Consider the following 18,570-nt stretch of genomic DNA (forward strand, 5'->3'; position numbering starts at 1 on the left):
AGTTTAAGTGGAGCTTCGCTGAAATGGTATATGGGACTTGAGAAGAGTCACATTCATTGCTTCCAAGATCTGACTGATGCTTTCATGAAACAATATAAGTATAATTTGGACATGGCACCTGATCACCGACAACTGCAAAGCATGTCTCAGAAAGAGAAAGAATCTTTCAAAGAATACGCTCAACGCTGGAGAGAGCTAGCTTCTCAAGTGGAGCCACCTTTAGCTGAAAAGGAATTGACTGACATGTTTATGGACACTCTCTCACCCTTATTTTGGGAGAAGATTATTGGAAGTGTATCCTCAAACTTCACTGACTTGGTTACCATTGGCCAGAGACTTGAAGAGGGAATCAAGAATGGGAAAGTTACTCATGTTGCTGAATCAAAATTTATAATGCCAAAAGTGTTGCTTTGTCTTTTCATAATCAATCTAATATTCCAACCTTTCAAACAAATGCTCAAACGTAACGGGTATTGACCATTGAATTTTCCTTTGTCTCACTTTCACTTCACATGTTTCACTTTTTGCCTCTCTCTCTCTCTCTCTCAAATATTTTCACTTTCATTTTAATTTTTTCTCCCTTAATTTTCTTTTTCCTTTTTATTTTTCTAAACATAAATAATTAATAAATTGAATCTTTTTATAATGGAACGAAGAAAAACACGTAAAAATTTACTCAACCAAAAACATTATTATTTTATAATTATTGAAAATATATTCATAATTATTAAAAAAATTATTTTAAATGTCAAAATTTATACTTTACGCACGGGTCACTATTAACAAAATTCCTTTTTTATTTTAATTAACAATTATCTTTATTTGAGACACAAAATTCTTATTCTCAATTGTCAATTTTTTTTTTCACGGGGCATTATCAGCAAAATACCTATTTTATTTTAATTAACAATTATCTTTGTTTGAGACACAAAATTCTTATTTTCAAATGTCAAAATTTTTTATTTTTATTACGGGATACTATCAACACGATACCTATTTTATTTTAATTAACAATTATATATAAATACAAAAATGAATGACAATTCTATATATATCCATTGCTATATAAAATAATTATTTAGCTTTGTTATGATTTTTACAATATCTATCTCAAAATTATATTATATTTTACTAAATATAATTTTGCACTTGTCCTTAATGTTATGGACACAACAAGTTAGATCCAAGCAACAAAACATGTATAAATGCTAATTTGTACTTGATAAAGTGACATTAGACATGATAAGTTAGATCTAGACAAAAAGACATATATAAGTTGACCTTTTCAATGATGAAATATTTTAAATATTAATATGTATTTCAATCTTTTCATTGTAATATGATTGAAGAACCGATTCATTCTTACTCTCAAGATAATTTGTTATTTAGTGGTTGTTGAACTATCACTCATTTGCACTTGTCTTTAATGTTGAAAATATGAATAAAATACTTTATGAAGTGTCATAGGACACAACTAATAAGATTCTAAACAAATAAACATACATACACATAATTCTCAATTTGCAGTATAATTTTACACTACTAAACTTTTACCGTGCGGACGCACAAGTATATTACTAGTTTTACTTATAAAAATGGCATTATGAAATTAAATTCTTCTTATATTCACTAGGGGTGGCAAAACGGGTCGTGACCCACGCACCCGCCAAAAAATGGCGGGTTGGGTTGGGATTTTAGGCCCGCCGCTCGCCAAAGCCCGCCCTGCCAAAACCCGCCCCGCCAAAGTCCGCCGCCCGCCAAAGCCTGCCCCTCCTCCAAAGCTCACTCTTTTTTTAGTTAATTCTAGTAATTGCAATTCTTGATGGTTTATTTTATACATTTATTTATAAATATATGTAATATTTTTTTAAGTAAATTTGTTAAAAAGTTGCTTTTAGAAAAAATTCTTTTAAAAAATAAGAGAAAAATTTAATTAAAAGGTAAAAAAAGTCTATTAATCTATTAAAAAAATATAAATAAAAATAGGCGGATAAATCCGCCGCCCGTCATCTTTGCGGGATCAGCATGACTTTTATGTCCATTTTACTTGACGGCCATAAGACTGGGCGGGCGACCCGTTTTGCTTTTGCCACCCCTTCACCATAATATCAAAACATTTATTTAATTTAATTAAACGAACATAAAATAAAGAAAAACTCGAAAAACCTAAGAAACAATAATCAGACCGTGTTCATCTCTCCTTTCTGCATATTCTTGTTCATCAACCCCCTCCCACTCATCTCTCAAATACAGACTACCACTGTTGCAGACGCGCCTTAACCGCGCCCTAACCATTGTTGTGTATTTGACAAGGTCAATAATAATCACCTACATTCACTTTTAACAATGCCATCTATCTGTTCGATGAAATGCCCCTATGACCTCATCTCAAATTTTCTACTATTTTTCATTGCAGGATCATTCAATGGCTTTCAGAAAGATGTTCTTGAACGATCTTCTTCTATACGAAAAATTGGGTGGCTATTGCTTTGGGAGCTTCGGTAGATTCTATGCTACCAAAGTGGACTTGAGGAAACTCCGACCCATGATTCTCAAGAGAATTGAGAAACGTGCCAGACTTTACCCTGTTCGTTCCATGGTTCCTGTTGCCAATGAGGTTTTGCTTGCTAGGAATATTCTCGTTCATGGTGTTTCAACTCTCCTCAATTCATTACCTCTCATGGCTTGCAAGTGAGTTTTGATTTTTCATTACACCTATTTTTTGTTTCATCCAAAAAGTATTGTATTTCTGTTTTTTATTAGTGATTTTTTGTTATAATTTTGGCTCAAAGTTGGAGTGATTTATTTGAGCTTATCGATTAATATAATCACTTCTAAGACGACATAGGATAGCTTATCCTTAAACTTAGGAGAAATTGATAATCTTTTTTGAAAACTTTCTATTGGCTTCTCAAATGATCCCTCAACTTAAAAGGTGACACTAACTGTGGGTACCGCTTCCAATCGGGATTTAATTTTGCTTCGACAGGTTGTCGGAGTCTAGAAGAGTTTGCTCCACTGTAGTTTATGAAAACAACTTATAGCTTATATAAAATAGTTAGACTATATTTTGTCTTTTGTTTTAGAAATGAATTATATACAAGCACTAATGTGATAGGTGATTATATATAAATTCTTGATTAATTTGTTTATCCAAATAAATCTTGGTGTTTGTTTTTATACTTTACTGTGTTACTCTGTATATGTGTTCTTAACTTGTTATGCTGTTATATTATAAATAATTATACTCTTAGGGATAATTGAAAAATATTTCGGTGCAAAGAAGTTGTAATCTTGTTATCACTTATGCTCTGTTTGAGAGTTTAGGAGGGGAGTAAAGGATTTTAAAAAAAGGAAGGAAGAAGTGGAAAGAATGGAGGGTTCTGGGAGGGGAGGACTTTGGGTTTTTCTCTCCATAATACAAAATCCTTTTAATTTGGAAGAACTAAAAAATTGTATTGGTGGAGGAATTTGTAAGGCTTGGATAAATCCTCCAAATCTAATCTATGTTGTTATAACACTCTCATCATTAAAAATACATTAATCCTGAGTATTCATCTATAATTTTATACAAAAACACTCAAAAAAAGGAAAATAGCTTATCTATTTTTCCTTCTACTCTTCTCCCTCCAAAGCTCCCCCTCCTCTCCTCCAACTTCCAAACGGTATGTTTTAAAACTTTTTATTTGGTTTCATATTTCCATTTAGGTAGTAAAATAACTGGGGGAAGAAAAATCTGAAAAGGTTTTCTTGGTGAGAAAACATAAGATTGACAGCATTAGTCTGGTCAGCAGTAAGCAAAGACTTGTACTTGTTTTACCGGTGCTTTTTAAATTATGAATGTCATCCTAAATCACAAGTTAGTAATTTCTATATAAACTAATTAAGCTTTTTTCTTGAGTACTTTTCAGCTTTTGATCTTTAACCATTTAATAACTGTCAATAATTATTTTAGCAACAGACTTTGAACCAGTGTGGTCACTAAGCAACTTGTATTTTACTTCTACTTGTGGTCTTCTCGTGTTGTTAGCTCAAATTATTGATAGCTGTGTTATTTTCTCCTTATGTTGTGCAATTACAGATTTTGTCCAGAGATATATATCGGTGAGCAGGGACATTTAATTCCAACTTGCTGGGGTTACAAGCACCGTGCCAAGAACAGGGTTCATGAATGGGTCAAAGGTGGCTTGAATGATATACTTGTTCCTGTTGAGACGTTTCACCTTAACAACATGTTCCAAAGTGTTATTAGGCATAGCCAAAGGTTTGACTTTGATCGCATCCCAGCTGTTGTCGAACTATGCTGGCAAGCAGGGGCTGATCCGCACGATGAAAATCTTAATTCAAGTAGTTGGAACTTGGAGGCTACTAATGGCAATGTCGATGGTACCGAGTCTTTGTCACCGAATGATCTCGCTTTAATAGCAAAGAACACTTTAGAAGCTTGGGAGACTCTCAGGTCTGGGATGGAGAAATTGTTGCTGGTATATCCAGTAAAAGTTTGTAAATATTGTTCAGAGGTTCATGTGGGGCCGTCTGGCCATGAAGCTAGGCTCTGTGGAGTGTTCAAGTATGAGAGTTGGAAAGGAGGTCATTTTTGGACGAAAGCTAATGTGGATAATTTAGTGCCCCCAAAGATTGTATGGAGACGAAGGCCTCATGATCCTCCTGTACTTGTGAATGAAGGAAGAGACTTCTATGGACGTGTTCCAGCTGTTCTGGATTTGTGCACGAAAGCCGGTGCCATTGCGCCCGCAAAGTATAATATTATGATGAAAGTGCAAGGTTTGTCTGGTCCTGTCAATTATAAGATTTTACAGGGGCATTAGAGGTTCAAACAACAACTTAAAACCATAATCAGCCACTCTATCATTTGGGGAAGAAATCTGAGATGATATTGTTTTCATCTGCAATTTCCTGCATAATTTGAAATTGTCTGGGATATCTGATTATGGATCTTTGTGCCTGATCATCGGTTGGTTACAGAAAGAAATTTTGCTCCCGCCCATATCTTGTATCTCCCAAAATCAAAGTATTTCTGCAGAGCAAATTAGAATCCCTAAATTTATATTTTGCTGGATTTAATGAACCCACTCTTCAGATCTGAAAAAGGTTATTTAATGTTCTATCCAGTCAAACATTCCAGGTATTTTTCCTTTTACATTATTTGTGATCCTTGAGGAATCTTAAGTCCAATAATTGGTAGAAGTATCAACATGGGAGATACTACATTGTTGTAAATGTTTGTAAAAAATTCATTGCTGCTAATAAATGGCGGTTTATTGCTGAGATTTCATTTTTCTTGAGATACCACAAAAATAGAAAGACTAGGTTGTTGACTAAAGAGTTTATTTTCTACCGATTATCAACTATTTAGTTTGCATATTTTAATCCTCTAAAGTATTACAAGCACTCAAGAGGGAAAAGTGTAGAATTACGAACGGCGATTGACAAATCAATGAAGAAAATTGTGATAAAATACATGTCTCAATTGTATGTTTGGTCTTTTAAGAGCCAGGCCCAGGTGCTTCTCTAATTGAGATGGATTATGGAAAGCAAACACCCTGCCTTCGTTTGTTACTTATCTAGGGGAGACTTTACTAAAGGCAAGCTATGACAAATAATTTATTGGATAGGGATGATATTCTTAAACAGCTTGCTTATCATTGGCAGTGAATCTAAAGCCGAATGAGTCATTCTTCGAACTAACATATGAGAGATATGTCTAGCATTCGATGGCTAGGCAGGCCTAGGGGTATGTATCGAGTCATTCTGCGAACTAACATATGAGAGACGTGTCTAGCATTCGATAGCTAGGCAGGCCTAGAGGGGTATGTATCTCTCGCTTTTCGCTAAGTATTTTTAGCAGTTATATACAATGACTAAGATAGCAGCAGGGGCCAGCAAGTTACAATTTTTTACAATCACTTTTATTCAATTGAATTGAAAATCTAAAAACATTTCCACAATCCCACAAAATTGTGAATCATCTAACCCATCAGTTCCAATAGGAATATTTGCATCTAATGAATAAGAACTGTTATCTGATATAGTTCTTTTCTGTTTTTTCTTTGGAGATTACTGAGGCTATTAAAGTTATTGAGTGATGTTAATACAAATGTGCGTCTACATTAATGGAATCATTACTATTTTATTTTTATTCTATTTAATTTTGAAGAGTCATAAATTTGTATAAGTAGCAGGTATAACATATTGAGATAGTAAAATCTTAAAATTTCTAGACAAAAAATTCTTTTAAAATTTAAACATGTGTATGTTTATGAGTAAAACAATGAAGTTTAATGTATAATGTTCTTCAACTTCCCATTCTAAATGACAAACAATGCACAAAACAACCTAAGACAAATAAATTCATAATTATTATGATAGCTTCAATCTCAGGCACTGCGACTAACCGTCCCTTTGAACACGTAGAGATAGTCGCCATTTTCAACTCCATGCCACCTAAGACTACAACTATCACGCATGATCCTCTGCCTGTGTATAAAGAGATAGTCATCAACTGGCAGAATTTTTCTGCATAGCAGCAGCTGCTTCAAGTCATTAATAGTGCTTATATCTCTCATCTCCATTGGAATGGTGGCTGCATTAAGCAAACTAGTGGAAGTTTGTACCACAAAGCTAACCTTCCTAGCTGCTGGTTCTTTGGACCGATGCGTCGTCCTGAGGAATACAATAATTTCAGAAAATTCACAAATACCATACTCATTTAGGTTTCGAAAATCATCATCTAGTTCCTTCCCCAAAAAGAAAAGCGACATTCTTTTGATGGGGGCGCTATCAATGATGTGAATTTTTTCCTTCAAGCTATGGACGGTATCGGTCTGGTCCACCTCTATGTTAGTCCGTTTAGCTGGAAACTTTATTGTGATTTGCATTTTGCTATTATAGTTAATGGTATCTGACTCCCCTGGCTTGATGGTGAGATCAACTTTTGTGCCTTCAGTGACTATTGGGTAATCTTCCATGTCTAATCCATCAACTAGTTCCCATCCAGAAACTGTTAGGATTTGGTAAGCCACTGGAACACCATGGATTTGTTCTATTTTTCTTTTGATTTCAACAACTGTTTCTTGGGCACCCACTTCAATGAAAAATTGATTAACTCTTGTGGCAATGACAATTTTCATGATGGAACTATGTTGAAGCCTGATGTTCTTGGATAGGAAAAAGGGAAACAAGAACTGAAAGTTTGAGAGCACTTTTAAAATTTGTACAAACAACTTGTCCAATGTGTGAGTAACAAACTACAACGACTCAATCTTTTAGTTAGGCTCATGAGATTATCAAAGCAAATGGGCATAACTTGATTTAAATCATGTTAAATATATGAGTATTTTCAAACCCAAAAAAGATGAGTATTTGACACATGCCTTGTATATTTATTCTCTTTGTAGGACTCAATATCACCCACAACACACCCCTTTCTGTGTGATTGTCTACATGCATTCTCGGATATATGCATGTCTTGTCACGAAAATTGATTTTATTTGAATGTTAAAAAATTGATTTTATTTGAATGTTAAGTAATTTATATTTGTATTCATTTATATAAAAGTGAGACTAATAATAAATTTAAATTTAAAAATCATGTATGTGGCATCTTATTATCTTGTTTGTGGCGTCTCGTTCTCTTTTCTGAAACATTTATTTCATTGCTGCCCTTGGTATCTCCAAATTTTCTAATTTTTAGATTCTAAAAGATATGAATTTTAGTTTTAAATTAGAATCAATTTTTAAAACAAAATTAATTCAACTCAAAGTCAGTTATTATATGTCAATATTTTTTTAATCTATTTTAATTGTCAATTACAATTATGAAATAAAACATAGACTATATAATTTTAATAAAAAAAATAGATTTGATATATTTATAGTTTTTGCAAATATAATAATTTTTTCTTATTTTATTTAAATTTTTGGTTTGGATTTAATTCCTACAAATTTAGCGACTATTGTTTTGACCCAAAAATACTTTTTGACCCAAAAGTACTTAGAGGAGATGGTAAGAGTCTCTTAAGTAGATGGGAAGAGTCTCTTCAAGTTTAATCAAAAGTCCTTCAATTCAGTTTGGACTATTGTTTTGACCCAAAAGTACTTAGAGGAGATGGTAAGAGTCTCTTAAGTAGATGGGAAGAGTCTCTTCAAGTTTAATCAAAAGTCCTTCAATTCAGTTTTAAATATGTAGTAGTGTTAAATATTTTGAGAGAGTTTTATCGCTTATTGTGATCCTCTTTAATTTAAGAAATTAATCTCTATAATTATGAGTAGATGATACTCGATTTTCTTTTTTTCATCCTTTGTTTTTTTATATATATATTTTTTTAATATAGATAAGCTACAAAGATTTCTAATAAAAAGTGAGGGATACCAATTCAATTATAACAAGACAATACATTATATTTTAAATTAATTTAAATACCAGTTCAATTATAACAAGACAATACATTACATTTTAAATTAATTTAAATATTATTATATGTAATTTTTATATTATTATTATTAGAGTTAATTAAGTTGTTCTTTCTATACATATATTAGTATTATTTTTAGGATAAAATATATAGCATTTGTTCTGTAATGGAATCAAAATTAATGTTGATCGATGACTGTATGACTTTGAATGGGTGGTGTTGATCTCTAGTCTAATAGCGCAAGGTGGACCTACAAGATGAGCACTCTAAGGCCCAAGTCAGTTACAAAGTCCAAATGAGTATAGTGAAAAATGGAGATCATAAAAGTGTCCATTGAAACTCACGTATGTTGACTATTTATGTTGGATAATCTTAATTGGACTTGTGTATGATTGAACTCTTTTAATGAGCTTTTGGCCGACATGTTGGAATTAGACTCTCGAACCTGTGAGTAATTCCTTATCGTTAAAGATGACAATGAAGACAAATAAGAACAAAAGTAGGATTAGGGTTTGCGGAAATTAAAAGAGAAGAAGAAAGTATTTTCTGCAGAGTTTCTCTCTACCCACAAATTGTGGAAATTCTGTTATTCACTTGCAACTGCAACTTATGTGAATACAAGTTATTTCAAAATAGGGGTTACTCCCTCTATTTATAATTTTAGGTTTGTTTTCTCCCTAAGTCAAAGCCCAAAACATAAAAGCCCAAAATACCCATTTTAAACCTAAATCAAATCTAATCAAATCTGTGTGTAACAAACTGTTTCCACACTTTGATAGATTTATTGGACACACCTCGTGTTTGAGCAACAACCTGCTTCGACACAAGGAATTACAATTTAACATACCATCTAATTCATTGTGTCTAAGCTATCTACATTCATCATTGCTCTTAGTCTTCGGAATATTTCGACCAGCACTCCCTTCGCAGCTCTGCAGTGTTCCAGATTCATCTTCTCTTTAGCTAACTGCTCTCGAAGATAGTGGAACCTCATTTTGATCTACTTGCTTCAACCATGTGCTATCGGATTCTTTGCCAGGTTGATAGCTGACATGCTGTCGATCTTTATAGTAATCTCTTCGACCAAGTTAACCATCCATGTTGCTTGACACACACAGAGAGAAGCAGCTATGTACTCTGCTTCGCACGATGATAGTGCCACTACTGGTTCCTTTCTCGAACTCCAAGCAACTGGTGCACTGTAACACCCCCCAACTCTATACTAAACAAATAAGGCATACATTTGCGTAAATCAGAGTAAAGAAGCATGCATCTCACGAGGGCGTTACACATATTTCAAAATAAAACAAACATTTTATCTTTAAACATGCAATAGTCATTTCCAAATAACACGGGATTTAAAACAACATGCAAATCACATCGGAATAATCATCTTATCAAATAAATGGTAAAGTCGAATGATTCCCATACATCATCCACCATATCTCAACATCTCGGCTCAAGGCCATTCATCAACAAAATAACGTATTCAAATACGAAATACAGTACGAGTAAACAAATATCTTATATCCACAAGTCATAAAATATAAAATCAACCCCATGTGTTACATATGACCAGAGCACAAGTGACTACTTAGTCACGACACCTTACAAAGATATAAATCTCTAAGCTAAGCCTCCTTCGAAGCATCACTATCCACGAAACCTGCACGTTACCAACAAAGGATAACATTCAAACAGAAGGGTGAGAATTCAACTTCTTATAGATAAACATAATATGGGAAATGTAAAACACATCAAGAATACATTTCAAGAATTCATCACTCTTCACATAAACATGCATCATATGCAATTAATCAAAATTCACATATTCATGTCATACAACTTAGTTCATTCAATTCCACATAATCTAACATGATTTCTAAACAATGTACATAATCATGTTTCACCAACATGTGGATTCTAAGTACATATCATTTTCGACAACATTCACGAAGTAACAATTGAATTCAAACATAATCATATTCTAAATATATAAGTTATCATCACATAATCACATATACATGTTTTTCCAAATATATAGTCATGTATAAGATTCACCGATATATCGCAAGTATGAACATATATCACCAAATGCGCATATTTATCTCTATCCCATTTCACAAAACATCATAGAATATATTTACATCATTGGAATCGTATCAATAATACTACAAGTATACATGTAACCACCTCTCTTACACATGTATCATCCTCAATCAAACATGATTCACATATCCACACATATATACATATATCATTAGTACATATAAATTCACATCTACATCACATATGTTTCAATCACATATATCACATTCATAACACAACAACTATTCATATCAAATGAATCACAAATCCACATATACGCATATCCACCAACATCATTCCACATAAATCATATCACATAAATCACACCAACAACAACATTTCACACCGACACGTGCGACTCAAGTGTGACTCAATGCGATATGCATGTGGATCCCATCCGTTATCATTTCCGGTCATGCCGATTGTCTTTCCTCTATAGAATAGATAACCACCTCAAAGCTCCATACGGCGTTAAGCTTTCAAATCCCATTCGGCGTTAGATTTGGGACAAGCAAATAATCTTCGCGAGATTACCCGACATTGCCACTTTCAAAGACTCATGCTTGTGTACGTGTGCAACAAAATAAGACTCATGCATTTAAGACGATCTCTCTATCTCTTAAACTACACAATCACATCTCTACAACTTTGCACAACATTACACAACATGACTTCTCTTCCAAACAATGCATCAACTAACACACATCAATCAATCACATGTATTCAAGTCTAGCATTATCATTTATTCAATCCACATCTCGATACATACACATTTAAATGATCATTATCAACAAAATACATTCAAATAGTACATATAAATACATATATTCATTCCAACATATCATGGATATCACATCACTTAACACATCTATGAATATTAACCACAAGTCATTAATTCATAATGCACACATAAGTAATCACATGTTATCCATATATTAACATTAAAATTAAACCATTCAACATCAACCAACTCTATCCTATCATATAGATAATCTCATTAGCTTCCTAACGCTTCGAACGACGCATAAAACGAAGTTACGAATCAAAAGTTATGGTCTTTACAAAATCTGCTCAAAATTGAACCCCTAGGTCGACGCAAACTCATTTAGGTCGACTCAAAACTTCTCTAGGTCGACCTAACTGAAGGAAAAATAGATTTTTGGCATTCTGGACTGTTTAGGTCGACTCAGATTCTGCATAGGTCGACCCAGGCTGCATGAAAACTCAGATTTCACCATTTTTCTTCCCTAATCCCCTCATACAACACCCATTAACCCATACACAATCCATACATCATTTGAAAGCAAATTTAGCACACATATAAGGTTCCTAACCATGGGTCATCCATGCAACACATTGAACATGAACAAATCACAAAATCCAATTGGTTTCACATAAACCTTATCATTTTCTAAATTCATGAAATTGAAGAATAGAAAGCATACACAACATTACCCAATCATATAAACCTATAAGAACTTGGATTCAAACCCTTACCTCTTGAATTTCTCCTTCTAACTTCAAGAAATCTACAATTCCTCTTCTCTTGTTCTTTCTCCTCTCTTCTCTTCTCTTCTTTTCCCCAAATTGTGTTATCTCTAAAACCCTAGTTTTCCTCTTCTTACTATCTTTCTCTTAATGGGCTTAGTTATATTATTACCCACCCATCCAATTATTAATTAGGCCCAATACATAGTATGCTACAAATAGCCTAATTAAACCATAAAACACAACTATGCATATAATTAGATATTTCAATTAATTAGTAATACCACATAATAATTAAATAAACAAATAATTAATAAAACACACAAATAAGCTAATAAATAAAATATCTAATAAAATCGGGCTGTTACATGCACCACCTAGCATAAACACATAACCAACTGTGGATTTTCGATCCTCAACATCACTACACCAACTCGAGTCGGTGTAACCCACTAATTTACATTCTTTTCCCTCATCAACTGCAGGAAACAGAATGCCATAGTGGAGAGTTCCTTTCAGATACCTCAGTATCCTCTTCGCCGCTGCTAGGTGCGATACCTTTGGCTTCTGCATGAATCTACTTATCATACCTACAATGTATGCTAAGCCAGGCCTTGTGTGACAAAGGTATCTCAATGACCCAATAAGTCTTCTGTATTCGGTTGGGTCAACATCCTTTTCATCTGATTCCTTTAACAGTTGCAGTCTTGGCTCTGCAGGTGTCGAAGTCGAATTGCATTCTTCCATCTCAAATCTCTTGAGAATTTCACTTGCATATCTTCTTTGATGCATCATCAAGCCTCTACTATTCTTGTAGAATTCGATGTCAAGGAAGTATGAAATTTCTCCCAAATTTGACATTTTGAATCCCTTGCTGAGATCACCTTTTAAGTCTTCGATCTCTTTCTTGCAGTTACCTGTTATCAACAAGTCATCGACATAAAGACATAGTATAAGCAATTCACTATTGCTTATTCTTACGTATACCCCATGCTCAGTTGTGCACTTCACAAATTCTTTTCCCCTTAGGAAACTGTCGATCTTCTTATTCTAAGCTCTTGGAGCTTGCTTCAGTCCATACAGGGCTTTATGCAACCTGTATACTTTTCTCCCTTCGCCATGTTTCACAAGCCCAACTGGTTGTGCAACATAGACTTCTTCGTCTAAGGGTCCATTCAGGAATGCACATTTAACGTCCATCTGACACATGTGCCAATTGTTCATGATTGTCAGACTAACAACCAACCTGATCGTTTCGATCTTGGAAACAGGTGCAAAAACCTCATCGAAGTCAATTCCTTCCTTCTGAAGAAATCCTTTCGCCACAAGCCTTTCCTTGTGTCGAGTCACTTCACCTTTGGGATTACACTTCACCTTATATACCCACTTCACATCGATTGCCTTCTTGCCTTGAGGCAATTCGACAAGTGACCAAGTGTGGTTGTCTTCAATGGACTTCAATTCTTCATTCATAGTTTTCACCCACTTCAAATCCTTCAATGCCTCAGTTGCATTGACAGGTTCGACATATGCGTAGAAAGCGTATTATACCAGCTCACCTTCATTATTAACTACATCATCTGATGTAATCACACATTCTTGCAACCTTGCAGGCATGTGTCTTGTTCTCTGAGGTCTGTTTGGGCCTGCATCACCTCTGACTTCTTCTTGTCGAACTTCTTTTCTTTCGACTTCAGTAGCTGGTTCGTCATAAAAGATTCTCACTGAATTCTTCTTGACATTTTCAGTCCAATCCCATTCTTTAAGCTCATCTATGATCATGTCCCTACTGATCACTACTTGCTTGTTCACTGGGTCGAACAACTTGTATCCTCCAGTCGAATGATATCCTATAAGAATCATTTGACTCGACTTGTCATCAAGTTTTCTTCTTAACTAATCTGGAACATGTCTATGTGCTATAGATCCAAATACCTTTAGATTACTCAAGCTAGGCTTCACACCAGACCAACATTCTTCTAGAGTAATTCCTTCTAGCTTCTTCGTCGGACATCTGTTTAGAATGTATGTTGCAGTCGACACTACTTCACCCCAAAATTCTTTAGGTAAATGCTTGCCTTTCAACATACTTCTCACCATATTCATGATGGTTAGATTCTTCCTTTATGCAGTTCCATTCTGCTATGGAGTGTAAGGTGGCACCACCTCATCCACAATCCCTTATTTCTCACATAACATGTCGAAGTCTTTCGACACATATTCTCCACCACCATCAGTTCTCAAAACGTTGAGCTTTCGACCACTTTTTCTTTCGACCATAGATTTGAACTTGACAAATACCTTGATCACTTCACTTTTCTTCTTGATCAGGTAAGTCCATAGTTTTCGATTAAAATCATCTATGAATGTAACAAAGTATTTGTTACCTCCATTCGAATCCACCTGGATTGGTCCATATACATTAGAGTATATGACATCAATGATTGCCTTCGACTTGCTTCCCGCATCCTTGCTGAATCTATTCTTGTGCTGCTTCGCCTGCACACATTCCTCATATACCTCGTTTGGAATGTCGATTTATGGCAGTCCTGAAACCATATTCTTTCTTTTCAAGTCTCTGATGTCTTTGAAGTTGAGATGTACTAGTCGATAGTGCCATATCCATTCATCTCTGCTACCTGCAATTGCAAGGCACTCATGCTCCATCACTTTGAGTTCAATCTTGAAGGTTCTATTCTGAGACATATGAGCCTTCAAGATCAACCTGCCACTTGTGTCGACAACTCTCATCATCTTGTCTTTGATCGACACCATGTAATTCTTTTCGACAAACTGCCCAATGCTGAGCAAGTTGCTCTTCCTTCCCGGTATATATAACACATTGGAGATTACTGACCTTTTTCCATCTCTCCTCGTAATCATAACATCACCAATACCTTCAGCTGCTAGGGTATTGTCATTTGCGAATTTCACCATGTTCTTCGTTGAGGGCTTTATGTTGACAAACCAATCTTTCCTTCCAGATATGTGTGATGAGCATCTTGAATCCAAGTACCACTGGTCCTTGAATTTATCTTCATCTCTTGTTGTGACCATTAACAACATCTATTCTTCTTCTTCATGTTTTACAAATTTTGCATCTCTTTCTTGACTCTCATTCTTTGCTGGACAAGCTGTCGAATAGTGACCATACTTCTGACAATTAAAACACTGAATGTGACTCTTGTTAGGCTTTCGACAACCACCTCTTCCTCTACCTGTAGCACCAACTCTTTTGTTGCATTGATATGAGGGTTTTCTCTCAATTGACCAAATTCTTTCTTGTTGATTTCGACTAGTCGAATTGTTGTAGCCACCTCTACCTTTATTTCCGGTCCAGCTTACTTTGCCTTTCTTTTCTATTGCTGACTGAGCCTGCAAAGCCACATCGCTCTTCGACTTGCCTGCAACTCTTTCAACCATTATTTTTTCATGAGATTCAAGCGTCCCTTCAAGCTCTTATTTTGTTAATTTCGACAAATCTTTCGATTCCTCTATGGCTACCACTACGTGGTTGAACTTAGGGGACAACGATCTCAAGATTTTTGAAACAACAGCTATTGTTATTAATACTTCTCCACATGTCTTGGTTTGATTCACTAGTTTCGTAACCCTAGTGAAGAAATCAGTTATGCTTTCGCTATCTTCCATCTGAAGCAATTCATATGTTCTCTTGTGAGTTTGTAACTCACCTCTTTCACCTTTTCTGCACCTCCAAAAGATTTTTCAAGAATCTCCCAAGCTTCTTTTGAAGATTTTATATCAATAAGCTTTTCAAAATTATCTGGACTCAGACATTGATGGATTATAAAGAGAGCTTTATAATATTTCTTCTTCAATTCTTTATGTGCAGCCTTTTATTCCACCTTCGCACCTTCTACAAGCGGTTCTATCCCTTCTTTTACCAGATCCCAAAGATCTTGACAACAGAATACAACTTTCATCTACTTGCACCAATTCTCATAGTTATCTCCTTTCAGAATTGGTAGTGTTGTTGGAAAATGCCCATTCGGATGATTCATTGCCATCACCATTCTTCTTACCTTGAATCGATTGACCAGAGCTCTAATACCAGATGTTGGAATTATACTCTCAAACCTTTGAGTAATTCCTTATCGTTAAAGATGACAATGAAGAAAAATAAGAACAAAAGTAGGATTAGGGTTTGCGGAAATTAAAAGAGAAGAAGAAAGTATTTTCTGCAGAGTTTCTCTCTGCCCACAAACTGTGAAAATTCTGTTATTCACTTGCAACTGCAACTTCTGTGAATACAAGTTATTTCCAAATAGGGGTTACTCCCTCAATTTATAGTTTTAGGTTTGCTTTCTCCCCAAGTCAAAGCCCAAAACATAAAAGCCCAAAATACCTATTTTAGACCTAAATAAAATCTAATAAAATCTGTGTGTAACAAACTATTTTCACACTTTGATAGATTTATTCGACACACCTTATGTTCGAGCAACAACCTACTTCGACACAAGGAATTACAATTTAACACAACCTAGAACAATTGCTCCCCTTGTATCTTCCTTTAACTTCTAATTTAGACTGTTGATTTGCGTCTGATTTCCTTGTAAAAGGATGGTTCCTGATCAAGCGCCCATTTTCCTTAATTTGTTATTCAAAATTTACTCCCACCTCCTGGGTTCATTTTCTTGCTCGCTTGCTCTGACGCCTTAAATCTTTTATTACTTCCTCGTTCGTGGGTCGTTATTCTCTCTCCATTCTCTTTTCAAGGTATGTTATCGTCTTTTTTCACGCGTTGTTATGGTTAACACAAGAGATGTACCCATAAACAATATTTTTTGAGACACTATTTCCTGATGCACCTCATTATAGCAAGGATGGACCACCTAATTAGGCAAGTGCTTTTTGAAGAAAATCTAGCGAACATGATGAAAAAAAGATCATTAAATTCTCTAGATTCAACATCCCATATGAACCACAAAATACCGTCAAAGCCTAGAACTTGGTCGACTTCATCGTGAAAACTACATTCGAAAAACCAAAGATGTCATCCTCATGAACGATATTTGTAAAAGGTTCCTGTAACACCAAGGGCAACGAGGCCGACTCATAGAAAGCGATAACTGTCTCATCCTAAAAGTGATAATGAAGTTCAATTTCCAAACAATAATCTGAAATTCTGGTAAGACAGACTCAGAATGTCATACACAATGTCACGACATCTTTTCTGTCATCAGCTTAGCTGAGGCAGTACATACAGATCCCTCAATTTTTTATTACTTCTAACATCCAGAAGTCTGGAAGTGTTGGGATCACATATCAGTTCAGTTAACATAAACAAATCTGCTTTGCAGAGATTCTGTATTAGCACAGTCATTAAATCACACACTGATGTCATGCACGATGTTATGACATCCAAACTAAACTTACAAATAAACAATGCAGAAACATAAATAACACAGAGAATTGTTTACCCAGTTCGGTTCTAACTAACCTACTCTGGGGGCTACCAAGCAAGGGATGAAGTTCACTATCAGTAGTATCAATTCAGAGTTAAACTCGCCGTTTACCCCTCCTCACTTAATCACAACCCAATGACCCCTCTACCTAGGTCCTCCCTAGATATGGAATATCCCCATTCCACTCCCAATCACCGCAGTGATGTCCAAGCACTCCAGCCCCTAGCCTATGCTTGACAGCTTCTCACCAACAATCACCTCATGTGATAACACACTGACAATAGTCAAAGTAGAAGATCCACTTCCAATACACACTTTGATCTTGCTTCACAGTTTCGATCAAACGACACATCTACACTCATTGCTTCACAGCTTCTGAGTGAGTACACATACCTCTTGCCTACAGGCTTCGAGGAACAAATCAGTGACCATCCCACAATCCAGGTGGTTCACCTACACAACAAACCCTAATGACTACATTATGATCGTTAGATTTACAAGGCTACAAAGATTCCTATTTATAACCTGATCCTAGTTGGACTTGGGCTTAAAATCGCAGCACTCCATGCTGTTACAAATCAGCAGATTTCTTCTGCTACAAACAAGGCCTTTTAATCATAACTTACCTAATTTATCTCCTAAATTAGTAACTGCTGAATCTTCAATCTTCAGATTTGATTCTTCAATATTTTGACTTGATTCTTTGACCTTTAAATCTGCGCCACATAGGATTACATAATATTCACATAGAATATTCTGTATCTTTTAAAACCAAACTGAATCTTCCTTCCTCAGTTCTGCAGGCGCGATGTCATGGTTGAAGTCATGACATTCCTTGTAACATCTTGCTTCAGTACCTGTTTTGTTCTTTTAATATTTGCAAGAGTACATTACATTACATTCAGCTGCTATTATGTTTTAGCCAAGCATGGATGCCAATAAGACAATAATACAGAGCAAAGCACTAACAATCTCCCCCTTTGGCTTATTGTGGCTAAAACTGAACATAAATAAAAATTCCAATTTAACTCCAAGAGCAGCTGCTTCAACTTTCAGGATACCAGGCTGAACCACATCATAACAGGCTGACCTCCAAGAGCAGCTGCTTCAACTTTCAGGATACCAGGCTGAAC

General features: G+C 35.2%; 2 protein-coding genes across 2 annotated transcripts; one reads left to right on the plus strand and one right to left on the minus strand.

The window, feature by feature from the left end:
• Nucleotides 1–2,155: 2,155 nt before the first annotated feature.
• LOC131651638 (APO protein 4, mitochondrial-like) lies at nt 2,156–5,344 on the plus strand. Its single transcript, XM_058921306.1, has 3 exons — nt 2,156–2,313; nt 2,417–2,691; nt 4,082–5,344. Exons 2-3 carry the CDS (start codon nt 2,426–2,428, stop codon nt 4,827–4,829), a joined length of 1,014 nt encoding a protein of 337 aa, XP_058777289.1. The 5' UTR covers nt 2,156–2,313; nt 2,417–2,425; the 3' UTR covers nt 4,830–5,344.
• A 1,054-nt stretch (nt 5,345–6,398) lies between these two features.
• Nucleotides 6,399–7,236, minus strand: LOC131649586 (uncharacterized). Its single transcript, XM_058919340.1, has one exon. It carries the CDS (start codon nt 7,149–7,151, stop codon nt 6,399–6,401), a length of 753 nt encoding a protein of 250 aa, XP_058775323.1. The 5' UTR covers nt 7,152–7,236.
• Nucleotides 7,237–18,570: the final 11,334 nt, after the last annotated feature.

This window comes from Vicia villosa, linkage group LG2 (assembly GCF_029867415.1).
Source record: "Vicia villosa cultivar HV-30 ecotype Madison, WI linkage group LG2, Vvil1.0, whole genome shotgun sequence".
In the NCBI taxonomy this organism is placed as follows: Eukaryota; Viridiplantae; Streptophyta; class Magnoliopsida; order Fabales; family Fabaceae; genus Vicia; species Vicia villosa.

Excerpts from the sequence above, each read along its gene's own strand:
- LOC131651638 (XM_058921306.1), top strand. The coding sequence starts at position 2,426 with ATGGCTTTCAGAAAGATGTTCTTGAACGATCTTCTTCTATACGAAAAA. Across the intron at positions 2,692-4,081 it reads TTACCTCTCATGGCTTGCAA|ATTTTGTCCAGAGATATATA; the intron begins GTGAGTTTTGAT and ends GTGCAATTACAG.
- LOC131649586 (XM_058919340.1), bottom strand. The coding sequence starts at position 7,151 with ATGAAAATTGTCATTGCCACAAGAGTTAATCAATTTTTCATTGAAGTG.